The 24,526-nt window shown below is 36.5% G+C and overlaps 1 protein-coding gene across 1 annotated transcript in view; it reads left to right on the top strand.

Moving 5' to 3' along the window:
- The window catches only part of PATJ (PATJ crumbs cell polarity complex component), a 348,566-nt gene that overhangs the window by 77,646 nt on the left and 246,394 nt on the right, over positions 1-24,526 (top strand). Inside the window, exons 17-20 of the mRNA XM_081223688.1 lie at positions 9,463-9,672; positions 13,569-13,685; positions 15,689-16,078; positions 21,592-21,715. Coding sequence (XP_081079814.1) covers positions 9,463-9,672; positions 13,569-13,685; positions 15,689-16,078; positions 21,592-21,715 — 841 coding nt within the window. The remainder of the gene's footprint in view (positions 1-9,462; positions 9,673-13,568; positions 13,686-15,688; positions 16,079-21,591; positions 21,716-24,526) is intronic.

The raw sequence follows: 24,526 nt of genomic DNA, 5'->3' as shown, positions 1-24,526 counted from the left end.
AGGGAAGCCCTCCATTGCACCTTTAATTGCCTTGTGCTGTGCTACTCAGAGACTGTTTCGTTCTATGTATGATGCGTGGAAAAATCTATTCTTAAGGTCTAATAGTATTAAGGAAGTAATAAGACACAAGGAGCCAGGAACCGTATCAGTTTAATTTATCTTGAGTGCACTGAAAGTATTTTGTGGGCACTTACTTTGGATGTGATGGTATTGTGGTAATTGGTATGATTTGTATAAAACTTGGCTATATAATAAAATAGTAAAAAAAAATGGGGTTAGATTCTGATAAGATAGCTTAGTCATTATTCATTAGAATCATTTACTTATTGCCTTGCATTCACTATAAATACATTCATTTCTCCTTCCTAAAAGTAAATGCTTAGCTTGTAGATCAAATCAGAATATGCTCTTTTAGTATAAATAATTACATCCTGCATTCTTAAACCAAAACTATTCTAGTGATTTTAATTCAAGTAATAGTCTCTGACATGTCTTTGTTGCTATCTAAAAATGGCAAAAAAAGTTGTTTTAATATTCCTTTTATGAAAAAGAGTATATGTATATATTTTGTTATATCTTGTTTTGATGGTATAATACTCAGAAGTTAGATATTGCATAGTTAGTGGCATTTTTATGAGTTCTTAAAAGACATCACTAACTACAATTATACAATGTTTGTGAACAAAGTGTAGTCTTTTTCATTGCTGATGCTGTGTTTTGAATTAACTTCTGTCATTCCCTACTTTTTATAGTGGTTTTGTGAATGTTTTGGTAGAAATTAATGACAAATTTGACTCAAGATATTCTGTCAAATTTAGTTATAGAATTTTGGAGTTAGGGGAACAGATCACAACTGTCACGTATCCAACTTTCTCATTTTACAATTGAAGAAACTGACTCAGAAAAATGAAGAACTTGTGAAACTGTACACAGTCAGGCTGGGGGCTCAAAACTTGTTCCTTGACTTCTAATCGACACCCATCCTACCACTAGTGGATTGAATAGCTGTCTTCCTTGTCTCTCTCTTATGTATATTTTCTTCTTTTTAGAAAAATCTTTGGATTCCTGTTTTCTGACTGACATCCTTCACAGTGGACATTTTAATTCATGCCAGCTGTGCATCAGAACTTCTGCAGATAATTGTTTTTTCCTTATGATGTGTACGTCTGTGTGTGTGTGTGTGTGTGTAAAAGAACATTTGCTTTGCCCTTCTTTGTACCCAATTCCTTCTTCTGCCTACCTCCAGGATGAAATAGCTAGCTGTCTCCCTTTTAAACTTAATGGTTTCTTTCTGTGTTCTCCATTTCAGTAACTTCCTTGGGATCTTATTTTAAAAATTATTTAGCTGTTAATCCATTTAGATTTTAACTTACTACTCTTTAGTTCAAAAAGTAATTGCCACATTTAAGAGTATACTCTTCAAACCTAGAACAAATTTATAGAGACAGAAAGCAAAATAGTCATTGGGGGGAAATGGGGACTCACTTAATGGATATAGAGTTTCAGTATGGGAAATTGAAAAATTTCTGGAGATGAATAGTGAAATGGGGGAATTCCCTGGCAGTCCAACAGTTAGGACTCGGCGCTTTTGCTGCAGTGGCCTGGGTTCAATCCCTTGTCGGGGAACTAAGATCCTGCAAGCTGCGCAGCGCAGCCAAAAAAAAAAAAAAACAGTGGTGACGGTAGCACAACAATGTGAATGTACTTGCCACTGAACTGTATGCTTAAAAATGGTTAAAATGTAATAAGAACCTGCTGTATAAAAAAATAAATAAAATAAAATTTTAAAAAATGGTTAATATGGTAAATTTTGTTGTATTGGGCTCTTTGCTGCTTTCATAGTTTTCTCTCAGTTGACCATTATTAAGTTGGAGCAATTCTCTTATCAAGTAGTATGTGCTAGCTGCCTCATGTTATCCAGAAATTTATGGAGATCCTTTCAATTTATCTTTGAAACATAATTCCTCACACTAATGTGAATAACTATTTGTAGAGTGAAGCTCAGTAGCCCAATTCTGTAATAATGTCACCACAACATTGAATTCATTGGTTAGGAGATCTGATTTGTAGAGCGCTTTCTGTTTCACAGTTGTTTGAAGTTGTTTTTCTAGTCATTCTTTGGAATCATTTCATTTTGGAGAAGGACTCATGCAATACAGGAGAGCAGGTATTTTGGTGTGGTGAGCTGTCTAACAGCACAGAACTTTAATGACATAGAATTAAGGCTGCATGAATGAACCGTATTTCCTCTCATGAGTTTACTGTAGGCCAACTTTATGTTTTATTGTACTCACTTGTCAATAAGTGTCAACATTATCAAAGGTAAGTAATTTGTACCCAAGTTTTTATCTAAAATAAACTATTGTCTATCTCTTTGCCATCCTATTGTGGTCACTACATTCTTATTCCATTATTTTTTTAAAGTGAAAATAAGCCTTTTAAAAATTTTAATTAATTTATTAAAAAATTTTTTTGGGCTGCATTGGGTCTTCATTGCTGCGCACAGGCTTTCTCTAGTTGCAGCAGGCGGGGGCTTCTCTTCGTTGTGGTACACGGGTTTCTCATTGTGGTGGCTTCTCTTGTTGCGGAGTACGGGCTCTTGGCACTTGGGCTTCAGTAGTTGTGGCTCGTGGACTCTAGAGTGCAGGCTCAGTAGTTGTGGTGCACGGGCTTAGTTGCTCTGAGGCATGTGGGATCTTCCCGGACCAGGGATCGAACCCGTGTCCCCTGCATTGGCAGGTGGATTCTTAACCACTGCGCCACCAGTGAAGTCCTCTTATTTCATTGTTTAACGTTTTTAAAAGTTTGGGTGATAGAATAGATTTTTAAAATAAGAACAACCCAAAAGTTATCCTTTATTTTATTTTTTGTTTGTCTTTATTTTTTAATTTTAGTTTAAAAAATTTTTTATCTTTATTTTTATTTTTTGACTGTGCCATGCAGCATGCAGGATCTTAGTTCCCTGATCAGGGATCGAACCCGCACCCCCTGTAGTGGAAGCGTGGAGTCTTAACCACTGGACCGCCAGGGAAGTCCCGGTTATCCTCTATTTTGAATCCACGTAGTCAAGTCCTTGTAGCGCCTTGATTTTTGTTTTCCTTTATTGGAGTAATACTACAAACATATAAATGTTGAATGTCAGAATTGTCCTTGGTGTATGTCTCATATTCCTCTTATTTTAAAAATGCCTTTTACTGAGGTATTTGGCCAGTTTATTAAATGTGAGCACTTTCCTTCATGTTCATTCCCTCTGTCTCCTCTTTATGTAACGTTTTCTGCTTCATGCCTTTCCACTGAGTTTGCCATGGTTGCTTACCTGTATTTGTAGTTTTCGTTTTGGAGCAGCTTTAAGACTAGAGCTCTCTACATCTTCTGGTTGATATCCTTGTCTCTGAGAGAGCCCAGTTTCAATTGAACCACCTCTCTGCCCCAGGTGATACTGCTGTACAGTGCTTTAGTTTATGTGAACCCTGATCTCTTTGATCTGTGGGAATGTACACAGATATTCATATAATACATTTTATAGACACTTCTGAACTTTGAATTCCATCCATTTGGGAATAAGGATTGTCACATGTTTGTATGTGTTCATGTGAAGGTGTCCAAAGGACACCAAAGGAATGGATTCTTGAGAACGTTAAGTGTAAATTAAAATCTGGCAAACAAATGCATGTTTTAGCTGTCCATGGAGGCACACTGCACATTCTGTTCTAAATTTCATCAACTAGGTACCAACATATAAACCTCTAGTGGCCAAGTGTGGTACTTTAGGGACTCAGTTTTATACACTTTGGCAAGGTAATAAATATATATTCTAACAATTTGCCTTCTTTCAACATTCATTCATTTAGCAAATACTTACCTTAAGAAGCTGCATGACATAGTGGCTAACAGCATGAACTCTGGGGCTTAACTGGCTGGTTTAAATTCTGGTTCTACTACTTATCAACTGTGTGTTTTGGTTAAGTTATTTAATTTTCCTCTGCCTTAGTTTTCTCATCTGGAAAGTAGGGATAATAATGGAACCTACCTCATGTTGGTGTGAAGATTAATTAAATAGGTTCAATGAAGTAAGATATTTAGATCATGCCTGGCATGGCAAGACCTCAGTAAATGTTAACAGTTGTTGCTGTTGTTCACATATGACAGGATGTAACCTTTGCCTTATAGCTGTACTTATAGTCCAGCAAGGAGAGAGAACCTAAATAGATTCAATCATTTGATACTTCAGCTATTATTCAGTCCCTTCTCTGTGGCAGGCACTGTAGTCGGCCCTGGAAATAAAGTAGCAAATAAGCAAACATATCCTTGCTCTCATGAAGCTTATTTTTAGTAGGGAAGATGGTTAAAATAATTTCAGTAGAATGTCAAAAGAGTTGTAACAGGAAAAATGCAACATGCTATGTATACATCTAGCAGGAGGGCCTAACTTATTCTAAAAGGTCAAGGACAGTGAGGAAAATATATTATGACAAATGCTATAATGGAAGGTCTTTTTTTAGGTTTAGAGATAACCACAGAGTAGGAAGTGCTTGAGTCTTCTTTGGGAAGTCAGGGAAAGCTTCTCATTGGAGGAAACATGTGAGTTGACTCTGGTGGCAAAGATACAGATAAGTGGCAGTGTGGCAGGAAAAACATTCCTGGCAGATGGAATGGTTTGTAGAGTATCGTGAAGCATACCAAAGCCTTCCACAGTCCTGAACTTCAGTAGTTCTGGATTGTTGGGACAATGTGTGGGGCAGATTGGGGGTGAACAGTGGTACATGTGGGAAGAGCAAGGGGAGATGAGACTAAACTGCAGATCTGAAGGAATTTTTCTGCCCAAGAGCACTTTATCGTGAAGGCAGTGGCTGTCACTGAAATATTTTATGCAGGGGAGGAATTGCAATCCCATTTTTTTTTTTTTTTTTTTTTTTTTGCGATACGTGGGCCTCTCACTGTTGTGGCCTCTCTCGTTGCGGAGCACAGGCTCCGGATGCGCAGGCTCAGTGGCCATGGCTCACGGGCCCAGCCGCTCCGCTGCATGTGGGATCTTCCCGGGCTGAGGCATGAACCCGTGCCCCCTGCATCGGCAGGCAGACTCTCAACCACTGTGCCACCAGGGAAGCCCTGCAATCCCATTTTTATCTTTAAAAATCATTATTTTCTCTCTGTAGACAATAGACTGAAGAGGGTAAGATTGGAGACAGGTAGACCTTTGGGAAGACTGAAGCAGTTGCATAGGTGAGAAATAATGAGAAGCTGCACCAAGGCAGTGCAGCAGAAATGTAGAGGAAGGATCAGATAGAAGAGACAGAAGGTCAATTGACGTGCCTTAGCCAGCAACCCAGTGAAAAGGTGGGAGAGAGCGAGTGAGTGCTTGGGTGTATGGCAGTGCCACTCAGGGACTATGGGAGGAGAGAAGTCTGTTTGTCACCTTGGATTTCCCCCAACATTGAAACTTCCTGTGTTTATAATAACTATCAAACATTAGTATCACTTTGAGAGACCTCAAAAATCCTCGTATGGGGCTTCCCTGGTGGCGCAGTGGTTGAGAGTCCGCCTGCCGATGCAGGGGACACGGGTTCATGCCCCAGTCTGGGAAGATCCCACATGCCATGGAGCGGCTGGGCCCGTGAGTCATGGCCGCTGAGCCTGCGCGTCCGGAGCCTGTGCTCCGCAACGGGAGAGGCCACAATAGTGGGAGGCCTGCGTACCGAAAAAAAAAAAAAAAATCCTCGTATGAGCTTTTCTTCAGGCACTTTTATTTACCTGTGAGACAGAGCAGTTAGATTGGTTCTCTTCGGATTTCATAGCTACATAGCGAGCAGAATTCAGGTTTAGAGCTCCTGTCTTCCCACATAGCATTCTGATGAAAGTTGGCTGTGCCTAATTGATTGTAGGAGTTTTTAAGAGCTGTAGGGAATGACTTTCATAAATGGTTGAGTTAAAGAAGACATACGGGATACTGTTAGAACATGCGTAAGAAGATAAGGATTTTGAATAAGTAGGAAAAAACATCTTTCAGAAGAGGAGAATGGCTTGCATAGTAAAAGATGATGTATCTTGTGTTCTGTGGTTGGTATTTAGTACCCCCTGTTGGCTGTTTAGTCTAAAACAACATCTTGATTCTTGAATACAATGTTCCTTACAGTGTTGTTTACCAAAACAAGAAAAACTAGAGATCTTAAAATTATGATAGAAGTTGATAAAAACTGATGGGGACTTGAAAAAATCTGGATAGGGTCTAGAAGTTGGGTAGAGGTCTTGAGAAATATCTTTATAACATTTTGTTGGATTTAACATGGGTGTGATATTGTAGACTACACTTTCGGAAAACAGACTATTCTGATGAGAAGCAGCCTGGCTTTTAAGCATGTCGTATATGGTAAAGGCTCAAGAATAGTAGCCGCCCTGGTAGGCAGTAGCAGCTGCTGTTCTTCCATAGGGTGGCTACTACATGTGATGACCATGAAAGGAAATGACTGTTACTCATTAAAGCAACTCCATTTAGCTACGTGAGAGATCACCTGGTCAGAAAAGTCATCATAGAAAATGCAGTGGTGATTATTCATAATGGGGTATCTTCAGTAGTGGGTGGTTTGTCTTTTTTTAAGTGACAAAGAAGCTGCCGTTGGCTTCCTTCCTCCAGGAAAAGGGGTGGTAGATTGGATTTAGTGTTTAGAATAACTAGGAAGCCCAAGCCTGAATAAATTTTAGTAAGCAGGCACACCTGGTACTAGTTTGCGGTCTAAAGAAGGTTGCATTTTGTATAAATAAGTGCTCACCATGATTTTTCTATAATAAGGGAAATCTATTGATCTATTTTCTATTTCCATTATTTCCTAGTAATCTTTCTTTGAAATGTTTCTAATTATCATTTCAACTGGTTGCATTTTGAAAACCAATTCACTATTTATTTGGGTAAAAAATAGTACTTTTTGATTAGGTGTTATATGAAACTGCAGAGATGGCTCACACCCACCCAGTGAAATCATTTATTTGCTTTTGGTATATTTTACTGTTGCAGTTTTCTCTAAGAAAGTTTAGTAATTACTAATATGAAGTAATGCTAGCTGCTTTCTGTGCATTTCATGAAGGGAATAAGCTATTTTATAGTTTCCCTTCCCCCCCAATAAAAAAGCCTTCCATCAGAAACTGACAGCCTAAATGAAGGACATAATTGTACAGCTTATTTATTAGTGTGTCAAACTTAAAATGTAATGGTTTCATATTTCAGAATGAAAAAGTGTGTTGTGATTCATGGTTGCTGGTGACAAAATAGACAGCTCTTTTATATTACTGCACTGATCGCTGCTGATATCCCACTGTACTTTTTTTTTTTTTTTTGGGGTTCCTTATTGTTCTCTTCCTATGCAATAGCTCCCTCTACTTGAAAATATTGGTGTAATTATAGTTTAAACACGGTACTTTATTAGTGAGTTCCCATGACTATTTTTACTTTCAATCCTCTTTATTAGTAAGTGGTGTTATTACAACAGAGCATGTTAGAAATTTACCAAGAAATTCTTGACTTGGTAGTGGAAAAGCAAGATTTAGTTACGGAAAGTAAAATAAGTTGTTTGAAGGCATTTTTCAAGGAATTTGCTCTATAGCCTTTGTTGATTTAAATATGGTGTATTTGGTTAAGATTCCATGCAGTATTGAAGGTAAGCCTTGATGTCTACAACAGAGAGGTATAGAAAACTGCAGCAGAAACCTTCAAAAGAACCATCAGCCACTTCAAACAGACATAGCCTGGAACTTGGCAAGTTCTCACTTTACTAATTCCAAAGTCTTACCATTCTAACACAAAACATGGTAGCTTCTACTTTCTCAGGAAGGGTTTAATAGAAACTAACAGTAGTAGAATCTCATGTTACTACATTTTGCCTTTATGGAACAGTATGTACATAATGAAACAGTAGGAGCAAAACAGACAAACCAAGCAAGTGATGTTAAGAGTGAGATTTATCTTTTTTCTCTCCCTTACAAAGTTTGAGGTTTAGTAATGGTATCATATACCTCCACCATTAGGACAAATAAGAGATTCTACTCAACCATAAGATTTCCACATGGATGTTTCTTTTCCATTCATAACCCTTTATTTCCAATTTGTTCTGATTATTATTATGGTGCAGAGCACAGTGGTTAAGAGAAGGGCTTAGGAGCCAGACTGTTTGAGTTTGAATCCTGGCTCTGCCACTCACCAGCTGGGTGATCTTGGCATGTTTCCTTAACTTTCTGACCTTCAGTTTCCTCATTTGTAAAATACAGACAATAAATCTACCCACATCCTGGAATTTGTTGTAAGGATTAGCTGAATTAATGATTGTCAAGCACTTAGAACAGAGCCTGACACATAGTAAGTGCTATATACCAGTGTTTGTTGAATAAAATAAAAAATAATAGTGTGGCTATAAATTGGTTTTTATTAGCCAAATGTATTTATAGAGTGTCAGTGTTATCTTCCGTGCTTAATGAAAAGAAATATGGGGCCCTCCCAGTGGATGAGAGAGATTTGCACAATGATTTTGTTCATGAATTGATATTCAGTTCCTCGGTATTAGAATAATTCTCACCTAGGGGTACCTATACCATGTCATAATTTTAGGTTGTTATTTTTAAACATACTTTTTAAAGGCAGTGGTATATGCCGTGGTTTCCATGTCTTTTTGGAACTTAAGTGATTTAGCAAGAAGATTTTACACTGGTGAAATGCCTAAGAATGCAGTATCGTTTCCCATAGTACACTACTTTTGGAGCCTACTTATTGCCCAAGAGCAATAATAGATGGGCTTGTCTTTGGTCCATAGTATGACTGTGCTTAAGGATGTCAGAGATTCTTTTCCAACTCTCCCCAGATCTCTTGTGGTCCAACAAAATATCAATCATCAAAACTTTAAAAAAGAAATTTATATGTATTGAGCACTCAGACATGCAAATGAAGTTGTTAAGGTTATGTCTTTACCTTGATACAAGCTGATATTTGTGTGGATGTATAGAGTGATATTTTAATAGATTTTGGTTTTGGAAGAATACCACCAGGATACTGGACACATAAAGTAAATAGTCAAATGAGATTCATGAGTCAGACATACCCTTTTCTATTGTGCTTAGCTTTATTTGCACTTCGCAGATATTGCATTTTTTACAAATTGAAGGTTTGCAGCAACCCTGGGTCATTAGATGATGGTTAGCATTTTTTAGTAATAAGGTGTTTTTAAATCAAGGTATGACATTGTTTTTTTAGACATAATGTTATTGCACACTTTGTAGACTACAGTGTAAACATAACTTTTATATGCACTTGAGAAACCAAAAAACTTATGTGACTCACTTTATTGTGACATTTGCTTTATTGTAGTTGTCTGGAACCAAACCCACAATATCACTGAGGTATAACTGTCCACATACTTGTCTTAAGGCTATATATTTGTTTTTAGGGAACTGACTCATCTTTCTTTTTTGCTTGATCCTTAGGACCCCTTAGATCCCACAAAATCAGTGATTGTGATTCGCTCCCTGGTGGCAGATGGTGTGGCAGAAAGAGGCAGAGAACTATTACCTGGAGACCGCCTGGTCTCAGTCAATGAATACTGTCTGGACAACACCACACTTGCTGAAGCTGTGGAAGTGTTGAAAGCTGTGCCACCAGGCACTGTACACCTTGGCATCTGTAAGCCTTTGGTGGTAAGTGTCGAATTTTGTTAATATAGGAAATGATAATACTATATCATTATAGGATATTGATAATATCAATAGTTAAGAACATGGATTTTGCAGACAAATACACCTGGCTTCGAATCCCTGTTCCACTGCTTACTGTACATGTGTCTGTGCAAGTTTCTTAACGTCCTTGACTTAATTTTCAGAAAAAAATGTCTACCTCATAGGATTTTGAGGATTAAAGATGATATTTGTTAAGTGCTTATCAGCACATCACTACATCAGTGCTAGCTGCCAACATCACTATTCCTACTGCTACTACTTTTATCTTTATACTTTTAATACAGACTTCTAAGTTCTCATTACATTCCTTATGTTATAAATTAAAATAAGTATGTTTATGTGTTTTAACTTTCGTTTGGGCATGATGTCGAGATGACTTGGTAAGTTGAAGTCTATTTAACCATATCTCAGTAAGATTTTAATATGCTTTTCTGACCATCAGTGTGCCTTGTAACCCCTAGCATCTAAACTCCGATATGGTCAAGCCATCCTGAAGTCATCTTATTGTTTAATCTCATGTACTATGTCAGATCACTGTTTGTTTTTCTTTTTCTTTTTCTTTTTCTTTTTTTTTTTTTCCTGCAACTTCCCTAGATCACTGTTTCTGACTGAAGTATTATTATTTATGGTGCTACTGAGGTTCCCCAATGTAAAAAAAATACTTGATGATAATTTTCAAGCGGCATTAAAGTATTATTGAGTGCTTATATATGTCACTCAGTATTTTAAGCTCTTTACATGCACTAATTTAGTCATCACAGAAACTTTAAGAGGAGGTACTCCTCTTATTACCACTACTATGTATTGAGTTAGTCAAGTCACAGAGCTGAGTAACTTATGCAAGGTAATATAACTAGTAAGGAGGAGAGTTGGAATATAAACTCAGCAGAGTGGCTTCAGACCCTGTACTCTTAGTCACAATGCTATGTGTTCCTATTCCAGTTTGTTGTCACAAGTTTAGTTTCATGCCGCATGTCTGAAACAGATAGCATGGTTGTAGTAGAGTGTTGGACTGGATTTCAAGAAATCTGGAGCCTGTTTCTAACTTTACTAGAAGTTAGCCCAGTGAGTCTCAAATTCAATGATATGTGATAGACGTAAGAATCAGCTTGGAGATGGTTAAAATGCAGTTTCCCAGGTCCTACTCTCGGAGATTCTGATTTAGCGATTCTCGTGTGCTGTTCAGGAATCTGCCTCTTCAGTGAGTCACCAGCGTAGTTCTGATGCAGATTTTTTTCACTTTGAGAAACACTATACCAGTAATTCGATCATAGGTACAGCACTTTTCTGAGCCTACGTTTTCATTTCTGAAAAGACTAAAAAAGACTAGAGAATTCATAAGATCTTTCTTAACTCTAAAATTCTTTTATTCTGTGAAATATATTAGCACACTACAAGTGTTCATATAGCTAAATAGGTATATAGATAGAGATCTGTCTATATAGATATTGTTACATATGTTCATTTATAGACATAGATAGAGTCATGTATTACACATAGTATTTTTGCGTTGGGGAACCTCACATGACCTTCATATATTACTTTATTATTCTTCATATATTATACATCAAGATGCCTATATATTACACCTATCAGATACTTTAAACATTTTGAAATGGAATATAGCACATAGCTAAGTCAAGTTCCTGACTTTATATTGTGTATTTGGTATGTGAGTGTTGCCATAGTCAGTATATATCTATATCATGAGATACCCAGTTGGACTTTTGGACAAATTAAGGAGGGGAAACTTAATATTTTTATGGGACCTCATCTTGGTATTTTGGAAGGTGGCAAGAACTTTGTCTAGATTTTCCCTGATGATTATTTGTCTGATTATTTGGGTTACCAGAGAAAGTCCCAACTATTTATGATCTGTAGGACCTAAACAGTGTGACTTTACTTTGAAGCAATTGAAGGAAGTCTCAGGCAGTGTAAAGAACAGAACTTAGTAGCAACTGGCTGTGGATTCCTGTGCTATTTCTGGCAGAGGTAGAGCTGCACAGACCTCGGGACCTTGGAGCCTTGCTCTGAGAGGATTTTGGAACGCAGTAATTGTGAGGTGGACCTTTGCCTAGGCTTCCCTCAGTGAGTAGAAGGCTGCCAGGATGCTGGGGAGTAGGAGGCCAGTGAAGGAATGAGAGAAGGTCACTTTCAAGACTTAGTGATGATTCCGCTAAAAATTTCTAAGTAATTCCTTCTTTAACATCTGGGTTCTTTTAGCAAAACTGTCTGTGAGCTGTAAATAGTGATGCATGGATCTTCTCTGAGGTCTCTCTATTTCTCTGTCTCTCTCTCTCATGGTCCAGTTGGTGGCCACTTATCTCATCACTTGATGTTTGCTGAGCATTTGCTCAGTCCTCAGGAGAACCGGAGAGTATGAATAAGAAGGTCCAAAGTCAAGTTGGAGCAGAAAGACTATGAATATGTTAACAGGAGAATAGAATTATTTTATTAAGTCTTGTACCATATAGATATGTACTATCTATATAATATAGGTGTTCTATAATCTTGCATTATAGTCTTATGTAGAAAGTTATTATCTGTATAGTTTCATGTTAACCAGAAACGTGACTTACTTTCTCTTTTCTACAAACTCACCTCAGATGTCACAGATAAAAAATGAGTGAACTGACTTTAAAAAGTATATTCCATCTTCAGAACCCACAGGACAGAGCTGGCAATGGAGTTCTTGAGCCAGACATCTGTGGGATTTTGCTTAGTTCTGTGATTTGCAAAGCTGTGTGTCCTTGGGCCAGTTATTTAACCTCACCAGCTCCCACTTGGGATCACAAATCATGGTAGCTGAGATCACAGGCTCTAGAGCCAGATAGCCAGGGCTCACATTCTGGGTGTGTAACTGACTAGTTATGTACCTTTGAGCAAATTACTGTGCCTGTTACTCATCTGTAAAATGAGGTTAATAAGAGAACCTACTTCTTAGAATATATATTAATATATTAATAAATATATTAAATGAATTGATATATTTAAAGTGCTAAAACCTGTGCCTGTGAGATATATATCTATTTGATGTTATTTTCATGTAAATATAAAAATCTTGACCTAATAAAATTGCTGTAAAGATTAAGCTGAGACAAAGCACGTAAAAGTGTTTACCATAGATTTTGATATATAGCTAGGACTTGATAAATTGTAGCTGTGTTATTACCTGGGACTGATGCTGAGCTGGTGAGCACCATGATGATTGTCCCTCTTCTGATGGAGAGTGGCTACCCTGTGCCATTGTTAAATATTTTGAGTATCACCCTGTATAAACTTAGGCATTTCTTAATATTAAGGTCTCTTCCTGGGAAAGTGATTTTTTCTTTAAGGAATACCTAAAAAGAATAAAAAGTTTGAGAAGCTTTGACCTGAACATGGCTTTTTTGGGTTATTAAAGAAAAATTTGGTCTAATAAAACAATTTACATAAATTTTATTGTGTACTTGCATTTATTGGAAAGATAAGAATTAATCTGAAAAGCTTTTGAAACTAAGATATTTTCTTCATTACAAAAGTACTTCTTTGGTTACCAGAGTTGGGGGCTGGGGTGGGCAAAATAGGTGAAGGTGGTCAAAAGATACAGATCTGCAGTTATAAGTCCTAAGGATGTAAGGTATAGCATGGTGACTATAGTTAACAGCACTGTATTGTATATTTGAAATTTGAATTGTTAACTAAACTTATCGTGGTGATTATTTTGCAACATATACATCTACCAAATCATTATGTTGTACACTTAAAACTAATATAATGTTATATGTCAATTAGAACTCAATAAAAAAAAAGTTTCATGGTTGACAAAAACAGTTCTTCAGTCATGCTAAAATAATTAAAAGTGCTTCTATTTTCAGGAAGGTGACAAAGAGGAAGAAAATCATATTTTACATTCAAACAATAATGAAGACAAGACTGAAATTTCAGGAACAGTTCATGATATAAATTCATCTTTAATACTTGAAGCACCCAAGGTATTTAGTACATTTATTTCCCAAGTAAACAGTTGCTATTGTAAAGAAGACAAAAGCTTGTTCTCACTCTCATTTCTTGGCTAAATAGATACAAATTAAATAATGCCCCCCTTATTAATTTTTTAATTGCAGGTATTTATTTATTTATTTATTTTTGGCTGCAGTGCGTGACACGCTGGATCTTAGATCCCCAATCGGGGTCAAACCTGTGTCCCCTGCAGTGGAAGCGCAGATTCTTAACCCCTGGACCACCAGGGAAGTCCCTATTAATTTTTTTTAAACTGAAATCTTTTCTCTCTTTTATCACATTGCCTCCATAAATGACATAGCCCAGGTATAAGGCATTTTCAAAGAACAAACATACCTCATTTTATATCACTAATATACTCTTAAAATTTTGAGGGTAGAACATATTTTTGAAAATAGACCTGCATTAAAAAAAAATGCTGTAGAATAAGAGCTATACAGAACTTCTTATTGAATACTTTCTAAAGAAAAGAGTTATTTAGTTAAACCTTACTTTCTGCTTTAATATTAGAAAGTATATTTTGAAGCTTTTCCCTTTTTATTCTTAAAATGAATTGTGTTTATTTTGCTTCTTGCAGTTAGAGTATGGTTTTGCTTTACTTGATAACAACTGTCTTTTGATATTCTTTACATAGTTTGTTGACAGTGTCTAAAGCTGATATGTAGTCCTGTAACGTCCATTATATTTTTTTAGTTTAAACATTTTTTGTTACAATTTCATAACTGTGTGACATGTTTAAATATGCCTTCTAAATGCAGTTTTTTCTTTTTTTGAAATAACTAGGTTACAGTATTTGGTATAGTATATTAATTTAAAAGTGTCACTGCAATGATGTCTAGCTGCAAGTGAGGAAGCAATGGGAAGGAGTAGATTCATTTCAGGAATTTGCATTTATTGATACTTAATGAATAGGACTTAAAATAGGAAATGTCATTGATCCCTTAGAGGGAATTGGGCCTCATTGTGCCCAGCACCCTAAGGTGCCTTGGAGTTAGGTCAAAGGCTTAGCAGATCCATATATTCCTCAAACGTTACCTAGGAACTCAACAAAGTTTCTGCTCATGCATGACTATCTAGCTTCAGTTTTATGTACTTGCTCTTCTGATTAGTGAAGTATGAATTAACTGAAGAGCATACTGTATTCATTCCTTTTGTTTTATATTATTAATTCAGATGCAAAAATAAATTTCTATTAAGTGTTATATTATAAAAGAGTCATACTCAAAGTAGTTGAGACATATTCCCCATATCTTCAGTTTATAGAGAATGTTTTGTAAACATTCAAATAACCATTAATTTCTTTTTAGTTACATAAACCTGAAAATCCTGACCTTTTAAGTCTTTGCTTTCTTAAGTGATAGTATGAAGTACATCCATATTTATGTATTATTAGTAGTAGTAGTATTTTTTTTGTGTGTGTGGTACGTGGGCCTCTCACTATTGTGGCCTCTCCCGTTGTGGAGCACAGGCTCCGGACGCGCAGGCTCAGCGGCCATGGCTCACGGGCCTAGCTGCTCCACAGCATGTGGGATCTTCCCAGACCGGGGTACGAACCCGTGTCCCCTGCATCGGCAGGCGGACTCTCAACCACTGCGCCACCAGGGAAGCCCCTATGTATTATTTTTTATATGAGATGCAGGAGTTAAATATTCAATGTAGCAATTTAACAAAATTGCTATTTCTGACTAAGATTTTAAGGCAGTTGATGTATAGTGAACCTTTCAGACTAGTCAATCACCTTGGCAAAGGCAGATTTTTGCCTCTTTGTCGTTTGTTTCTTTTCAGGGTGAGGCTTGTGTGGCAGTGAGATTGTATTTCTTCTCATTTGTAATGGAGAGCTGTCAGGGTAACCATGCATTGTCATATAATAATGCCATTGCAGTTATGTCAGGGGTTAATTTTCCAGTTAATGTGTAGGGTGTAGCTTTAATACAGACGTAGTTTAAAGTTTTTTTTTTACAATTTTTATTCACAGGGATTTAGAGATGAGCCCTATTTTAAAGAAGAGCTTGTGGATGAGCCATTTCTACATTTGGGAAAGGCTTTCCAGTCCCAACAAAAAGAGATAGACAATAGTAAAGAGGCCTGGGAAATGCTTGAATTTATGGCTCCTAGATTGCAGGAAATGGATGAAGAAAGAGAAATGCTTGTTGATGAAGAATATGAGCTCTATCAAAACCACTTACGGTCCATGGAATCGTATCCCTCATCGCACATTCAAGAGTCTGCTCCTGTTCCATCCATGAAGGAGCTTCACTTTGGTACACAGTGGTACCAGGATTGTGAACTGCCTGAGCCTCAAGAAGCCAGGTCCATGATGAGCGTGTATTCCCAGGAGATGCAGCAGTGTGGCTATGAAAAGATGGTAAGGGATTAGAACACATCTTCCACATCCTCCCTGACTCCTCCTGAACAAAATTCGATGGATCTTTTCATCATTAATCATTTTTTCCAAAATGTACCATACAGTGTGTGTTGCTTTAAGTAAACCTCATCATTTCTGTATTATGTAACTTCTGGCTGGAGTCAATAAACTGTAGTTGCCTTGCTTTTATGGTGGGTTTTATTTTTTTTACCTTGCTTTTTTAGTGATGCTTTTCTTCTCATTACCGATTTCAAGGAAGAGTTATTTTGCCATTTGTGATTTTTTTAAAAAAAATTTCTCTCACGGAGACACAGCTCTGTATTTCTCACATGATGTATTTGTCAAGGAAAATCAAGGCAAAATTGATTAAATATTTATTGTTGTTTCTGTCTTGCATATCCACACTGTTCTCTGTATTATATATGATACTAAATAGAAAGTCACTGAACTCTAAAAGATTATCTTTACATTTATGATACTACCTGTTGACAACTTGGCAGGAAAGCATTATATTTTAATAGGTTTGCCCTCGCTATTAAATCACCAATAAGTTTTTAAAAAAATCAAATTAGAGTTAACTGGTCACCAGTTGGAATCTTTCATTAGGGATATTTTTAATGTTTTATTTTTGTTTGTTTATTTCTTTCCCCAAATTCCAAGCAATGAAAAGAAAGTTTTTGTATGGGGTACATAGCAGTGTGTTCAGGTGCAGTACGGTGCCCTCCTCACTGAGGTCAGCAACTTCCCTGCAGTGATGTGCAAAGTAGCCTTCATTTGCTCTCTCACAGGCAGATAGAGCTGGGTTTTTTCCTTGCCTCCCTTAGATCTTCCTACATTTATCCTTTTTGCAGATGCTTGTGGGTTCCTCTGCTATGCAAGATGCTGTATTTATGTATTTAAGGAACCCCAGAGGATTACCCCTGGTAGTGGACTCTGGGCAGTCTACTAGCGAACGGATATTTGGGATTATGTGACTAATGTGGGAAGAGGTGACATCGAATCACCTGGTATGTTGCCACTGACATTGGTTCTTTCTACCTCAGCCAGTCCCACTCCTATGTCTATAAGTGCTTGACCTCAAACAGAATAGTCAGTTATATGAAGCAAGTTAGTAATTGCAGATTATTGAATATTCATAAATACTGCCTTGTTATGGTGTTTTTGTCCATAAAAATAAATTTTTCTATTTACCCCAGTATAAGGCAACCTAAAATATAGGCCCATTTTAATATACAAACTTGTAGGGATATAGATGAAATAGTCAAATGTATATTAATAATATTTACTTTATAAATTTACTTAAGCATTCCTATTTTAAAACCTATAAAATATCAAATTTTTTGCCTGTTCTCACATTTAATGATAGAATTTTATTCAAATTCTTTCAATGCATATTAATGCCAGAATCTATATTATTACTAGAATTACTTTTTGATCTTACAACACTGTTCTTCAACTATACCATCTTCATTTTCATCTAGGTTGTTTCAGATACAGTAATTTTTGAATCCATGTTGTCGGTCAAAATTTTATTCTGATCTCAAGCATCATTTGCATAATATTTGGTTTTAAAAAAAATCCCTCTTCTAAGTTTATATTGATGATTTTCACAGTGTAACCACTGCCTCTATTGTTTATCAAAGTGCTCTTTATAAAACTTGTTTAAACAGCATTCAGTGCTCACAGTTTGAAGGACATGCATCTTAATTACTAACTGTTAAATTTCCCAGCTTTCTTATTCTGTGAGGTAACATGTATAATCTCCCTAAACTGGCACTGATTAAGATTGTTTCAGCCCTAATGTGTCTTACCTAAACAGTGTTTTATCTTCTTTAAATAATTATATGTTCTTGCTTTGAGCATTAACCTTTTTTTAATTTTTAATTTTTACTGAAGTATAGTTGATTTACAATGTGTTAATTACTGCTGTATAGCAAAGTGATTAGCTATACATATATATACACATTTTTAAATATTCTTTTCCATTATGGAAAAGAATATAAAATATCATCATAAGATATTGACTCTAGTTCTCTGTGCTATACAGTAGGACCTTGTTGTTTATCCATTCTATATATAAAAGCTTACGTCTGCTAACCCCAGCCTTCCACTCCATCTCTCCCCTAAACCCCTCCCCTTTGACAACCACGAGTCTGTTCTCTATGTCCGTGATTCTGTTTCTGTTTCATAGATAGGTTCATTTGTGTCATATTTTAGATTCCACATATAAGTGATATCATACGGTATTTGTCTTTCTCTTTCTGACCTAGTTCACTTAGTATGATCATCTCTATGTCCATCCATGTTGCTGCAGATGGCATTATTTCATTCTTTTTTATGGCTGACTAACATTCCATTGTATATATGTGCCACATCTTCTCTATCCATTCATCTGTTGATAGACATTTAGGTTGTTTCCACGTCTTGGCTGCTGTGAACATAGGGGTTCATGCATCTTTTTGAATTAGAGTTTTGCCCGGATATATGGGCATTAGCTCTTTTCCTCCCTTCCCCACACCCAGCAGTGTTGACAGTGTATGGGAGGAAAACCCCTTTTTCCTCTACCCTCCTAGGTTCCTCTGGCTGGGGCCCTGGAAATTAAACTGACAAAAGACAGATTAAGAAAAGAAAAACCATTTATTAACACCTGCCTCATGCATATATCAGTGATGATTCACTCAATGGAGGGAGGGGTTAGAACTTGGGCTTATACAGCATCTTAACAAAGGACAGTGAACTTGTAGAGAAGTAACAAGACAAAGGAAAAGGGATTTAGGCTTTTAGGGTCAGCATACTGTGGGAAGGGAAATATATGGGGGGAATTGATGGAAGATAAGGATTGTTTTAGTAAGGTTTGTCATGTACATCTCTCTTAGTGCCATCTCTGAGCTGAAGAGTCTAGAGTTGTCTCTGGTGATTGAGAAGCAGGGGAGGATAGGGAGCTTTTCTGAGTTCACTCTTTTTCTTCAGTTCAAACTAATCCTTATGCCAAAGTGGCATATTTCTGGGTGGAATATTCTGATCCCCTGTAACAGTTGTACCCACATGATCAGGATGGGCTTGGATCTTTATTTGCCTTTCTCTCATTATGGTGGATCCAGTGACGATACTTTATTATCTAACAAAATAAGCCCTGAGTGGGTGGATTTTAAAAACACAGTGAAATACCTTACAAATATGTAATTCCCAATACTCTTCTATTTAGAGGGTGCCCTCCAAAAAGGTACAGGAACATTATCACTTCTGTCTTCATTGTAATATCCATTTGGGGTTACAGATATAGCTGTATTTGTGGAGTGCAAACCCAACTACTTATAAGTTTATCATTCTCTACCACCCTGTTACTCCATTTTAGTTGAAGGGTGAAGCCATCAAGATTTATAGATCTGGTTCTTTATTTTTAATTGTGATAAAATACACATTACATAAAGTTGACCTTTTAAGCATTTTTAGGCTTATAGTTCTTGTGGCATTAATACACTCACATTATTGTACAACCATTACCACCATCCATCTCCAGAACTTTTTCATCTTCCCAAATTGAAACTCTGTACACACTAAGCAATAACTGCTCATTCTCACCTTCCCTCCTCCTCTGGCAACCAACCACAATTCTACTTTCTGTCTCTAAAAATTTGACTACTCAAAGCACCTCATGTAAGTGGAATCATACAATATTTATCCTTTTGTGTCTGGCTTATTTCACTTAGCATGATGTCTTCAAGGTTCATATATGTAGCGTGTCAGCATTTTCTCACTTTTTGAGCCTGAATAACATTCCACTGAAGGTATACATACCACCTTTTGTTTACTCATTCATCAGCTGATGGACATCTGGGCTGTTTCTATCTTTGGCTATTGTGAACAATGCTGCTGTGGACACTGGTATACAAATATTTGTTCAAAAACCAAATTTTGGGTGCTCTCCACCCAGAAGTGAAATTGCAAGATCATATGGTAATTCTGTTTAATTTCTTTTAGGAATCATCGTACTGTTTTCCATAGAAGCTGTACCATTTTCATTTCTGCTGGCAATGCACAGGTTTTCTAATTTCTCCACATGCTCACCAACAGTTGTTTTCTGTTTTTTAAATAGGTGTGAAGTGGTAGCTCACTGTGGTTTTGATTTATATTTCTCTGTTAGTGACCTTGAGCCGCTTTTCATATGCTTATTGGCGATCTTCAAATATCCTTTGGAGAAATGTCTAAGTCCTTTGCCCTTTTTTAAAATATCTGATTCTTTTTGCCTGAGGATTAGTTACCTGAGAATAATTTTGTGTTTTTATTCTCTTCTCTATTTAGAAAAAAACTGAATTGATTTTTCTAAAGATTTAACCTTTCATACCCACTGTATTGAAATCTCAGATTTAGGCATCAATTCTTATTCCTCAGTTACATAATTTTCATTTACTTTAAAAAAAAATCCAGACAGTTCAAAAATTGTTGTAAAGTTTCTTCTTTTTAAGTACTCAGTGGCTGCCACCTCCTCCTGACACCCTTCTCTAATAAGTTCTTATTTTATTCTAGGCAACTAAGTAGTCATATTTCCTTTCTCACCTCTTTTTAATATTTGAGTTGAATTCTATGTACTGTAGCCTCCTTTGGGTATCTGATACAGTTATATACTCAATTATATTCATAATCTATTTGATAAAATCTAACAGTATTTGGTACATCAGTTTATGAGAGGTCCTTTTCTTATCATTGAAGTATGACCAGTATAACCATGAAAAAACATGGACTGTTGTAAAAAATATAATTCATTTTTTTTGTTTCGAACAACCTAAATTTCCAACAATAGAGAATAACATAGTGTTATTCACCTTAAACGAGTTAAGGTAAATGCCTACGGTGACCATAATGTTGTCATTTAATTTCATGCATATAAATGTTTTTTAAATATCATAATAAAATACATCAATGAAAATTGTATGTTCTGGAAGATTGTAACTTTGGAAAACCATAAAAGACGTGTGTAAATGGAAGACAAGGAAAATGTAATAACTTTTCACTGTGCTTACCTGTAGGTTTTAGGTTCGGGGAACAGGTTGTTCACTAGGCAGATAAGAGTGTCAGGGAGGGCATAGCAAAGGCTTAGAACTATGAAAATTCACTAGGTGTTTCCAGATCAACAATGAAGCTATTTAAGTTGTGATCCATCATGATCCAGGACATAATGAGTATCAACCATTGACCTTGCTTAACTTGATAGATCTTTTATTCCTCTGCCTTGGTGAATGTTTATTTAAATCTACTTATTAATGTTTATAAAACAATTTTTTTTTTGGTAAAAAATCCAGTGTTTGGAAAAAACAGATTTTACTAGCCTGTACTCTTACAGATATTAAGTTACTAACATTTGTTACTGCTTACCACAGTATAAACCGTTACTTGAGAAGGCTTGTATGCAGGGCCAGTTTTCCGCTATCATTATGATCTGGATTGAATAACATTATGGTGTTCCACATTTTATCATAAAGTACTAATGCATTTCTGTTTTTCTTCCTCTTGAGATGAAAGAAAACTTTGGCATCGATTCCCTATCCTCCATACCCTCAACCGAAGGAAACAGTCAACAAAGCAGATTTGATGATCTGGAAAATCTTAATTCGTTAACGAAAAGTAGTCTGGATTTAGGTTTGTGATTTTTGTTTCTCATAAACACAAATTACATTATTTTGCGATCTTTCAGTTTTATTTGTATATATGATGAATTTTACTCTCACATTTTCATTCATTATAATGTTTTGAATTGAAATCTGCTTATTAATTAATCTGCTTCAAAATATCTGGAAAAATAACATGAATCATATTTCAACTTAGAGCTTTCAGATTCTGTTTTCTGAGAGGGCTGCATTTTCCCTGCCTCATTTTGCTTTTTATTAGCTTTATGGATTAAAACTAAAACTACTGCCTTATGCCAAATCTGAAATAAGTCTCTACTAATATATATTAAAATCTCTGATGCTATTAAGTGATACTGTTAGCTCGTTGAATGGGGTTGTTAAATATTAATAAAGAGAGACATATTTTAAACATTTATGAAACATTTTTATAGCCATATATTACAGTCAATTTTGGTACATTAATAACTTAGTTTCCATTAAAGAATCCTAAAAGTATAGTGCTTCTCCTTGCCTCTTCCCATATTGATTCTTATATAGTTTTGAAAACTTGACTTTAAAAAATGATCTTTCCTCATCTAACACTGCAATATTTAATGTCGTAATATTAAGATCCTTAGGTGAGCCTGGTAAGTTCTTTCATAGCATTGGGATTTATAGAGCCATTGTTCAGGATTTATGCTGTCCTTCACCTGTTCTGACTCTACTTATAGGAAAAGTCTTTCTCTGTGGGCAGTTCTTGTGTTGTATGGTAATATGCTGTTAGGAGAGAGAGATAGCTATAGAAAAGTTATGTAACTGTTTTTTATGAATTCAACATTCTGTCAAGTAAAAATCTAAAGAATGGAATTCTTAATGTGGTTAAAGATTGAAAGCATCTATGAGATGATAACAATTGCCAGTTCCCTGCAGGTCAGAACACATCATGAATAGTTAATTTAAAAAGAAAATTAGGATAGTCAATTTTGAATATCTAAGATTAAATGAGCCTATTCAATTTTTCATAATGTATAACTGATTGTGACTAGGAGAAAAATGGGATTTTTCACCAAAACTCTCCTGGTATACTATTTTTTTTTAATTCACCACATTTCTGTATCCTATGACTATTAAATACTTAGAGAAGATTTATGGCACAAATGAATTCATAAATGAATTAGTGGTCCATATCTGTTTGATTACCATTGATACTTTATAGCCATATAAGCTCTAATTTGGACCAGATAATTCTGTTGTAGAGGGCTTACCTGTGCGTTGAAAGATGTTCGCAGCCTCCCTGCCTTCTAACCCTAGATTCAGTGGTATTCCCAGTCATGATCAAAATCAAAATGTCTTCAGACGTTGGCAAATGTCCCTTGGGAGACAAAATTGCCCTGGTTGAGAACCATTCACTGTTTTATACTGTCAGGATTGAAAGGAATAGACTAGAAATATGGGGTGGGTGTTTGTGAGGAAGGACAGTGGAGTTGGGAAAAAGATAGGGAAAGGGATTTTGTCCTCATGGGATGATCCAGTCTTCCTCTGAGCCCTGCTCTGGGTATCATCTAAGTGACTCCAAAGTTATTTCCTCTGCCTTGTGCTGCCTGTATGAGTTTCCTAGGGCTGTTGTAACAAAGAGCCACAAACTTGGTGGCTTAAAACAGCAGAAGTTAATTCTCTCACTGTTCTGGAGTCCAGAAGTCCTAAATTAAGATGCTGTGCTCCTTCTGAGAGCTCTAGGGAAGAATCCGTTCTTTTCCTTGTCCAGCTTCAGGTGGCTCCAGCGTCCTTCGGCTCGCGGCTGCATCATTCTAATCTCTGCCTCCGTCCTCACATGGCCCTCTCCTCTTCTCCCTATCCATGTCTTTTCTTCTCTCTCTTACAAGGAACCTGCTGTTGGATTTAGGGCCCACTTGGATAATCCAGGATGGTCTCATTTCAAGACACTTAATTTAATTACATCTGCAAAGCCCTTTTTTCCATATAAGTTCTCATTTATAGGTTCTGTGGCAAGGATATATATATATATATATTTTAGGTGGGCCATCATTCAACCCACCATACTGCCTTAATCTAATATCTGACAAGGCCCTGGGAATTTATTTTTGGAGATTATAGCTTTAGGAATTAAGCTATGCTTGTATACCTTAGGCCTGTCCTCACTAGAAGAGTGTTCATAACCACATGCTTTTTGGAAAAATTTTTGAGAGCTGCCAGAATGCTGTGTGGCAGGTGTGAGTACTTGGGTTAGTGCTAACCATGGATGGACTAAGAAATTATTGGTACAGAGTCAGTATAATTTCAGTCCCAGGCCCCTCAGTACTAAGCCATTAACCTGCTGTGTCACCAGGCAAGCCGCCCGCTTCTCCAAGCCCCTCCACTTCTTCAGCTGTAAAATGATGGAATTGGGCTAAGTGTTCTGTGGGGCCTCTTTCAAATCTGTAGCCCTTTGACCACTCTGTTAGTAACAGACAATTTTAGATTTACTTATGAGCAGTTACATTAAAAATTATTTTTGAGAACCTATGTGTAAAGGGCTATTTTTGACTCTGTACTTAATCTAAAAGTAGGTTTCCTCAAAGAGCCTATGCTCTTCACGGGCTGTGAAACTAAACCTAGAAATTAGCATAATTAATAATGTAAAGCATGCAAGATAAACGTCAAATCAGTAATACATTTAGTGTTAAGAGATTTCAGAAGATTTCAGACAGAAAGTAGTTCTGTTCCCCAGTCTTTGGTCTAGCCTAGAGTGGGCCTCCAGTGAACCTGGATGAATTTCTATCATTGCACGCAGAGTCAGGCACACTTGTGTATTTGCATGCCTGTCTATTACCATAAGCTTTTG

This window comes from Mesoplodon bidens (genome assembly GCF_964165515.1).
Source record: "Mesoplodon bidens genome assembly, chromosome: 2".
NCBI classification, from domain to species: domain Eukaryota; kingdom Metazoa; phylum Chordata; class Mammalia; order Artiodactyla; family Ziphiidae; genus Mesoplodon; species Mesoplodon bidens.
The sequence above is the reverse complement of the archived record's forward strand: the minus strand, read 5'-3'. Positions and strand labels throughout refer to the sequence as shown.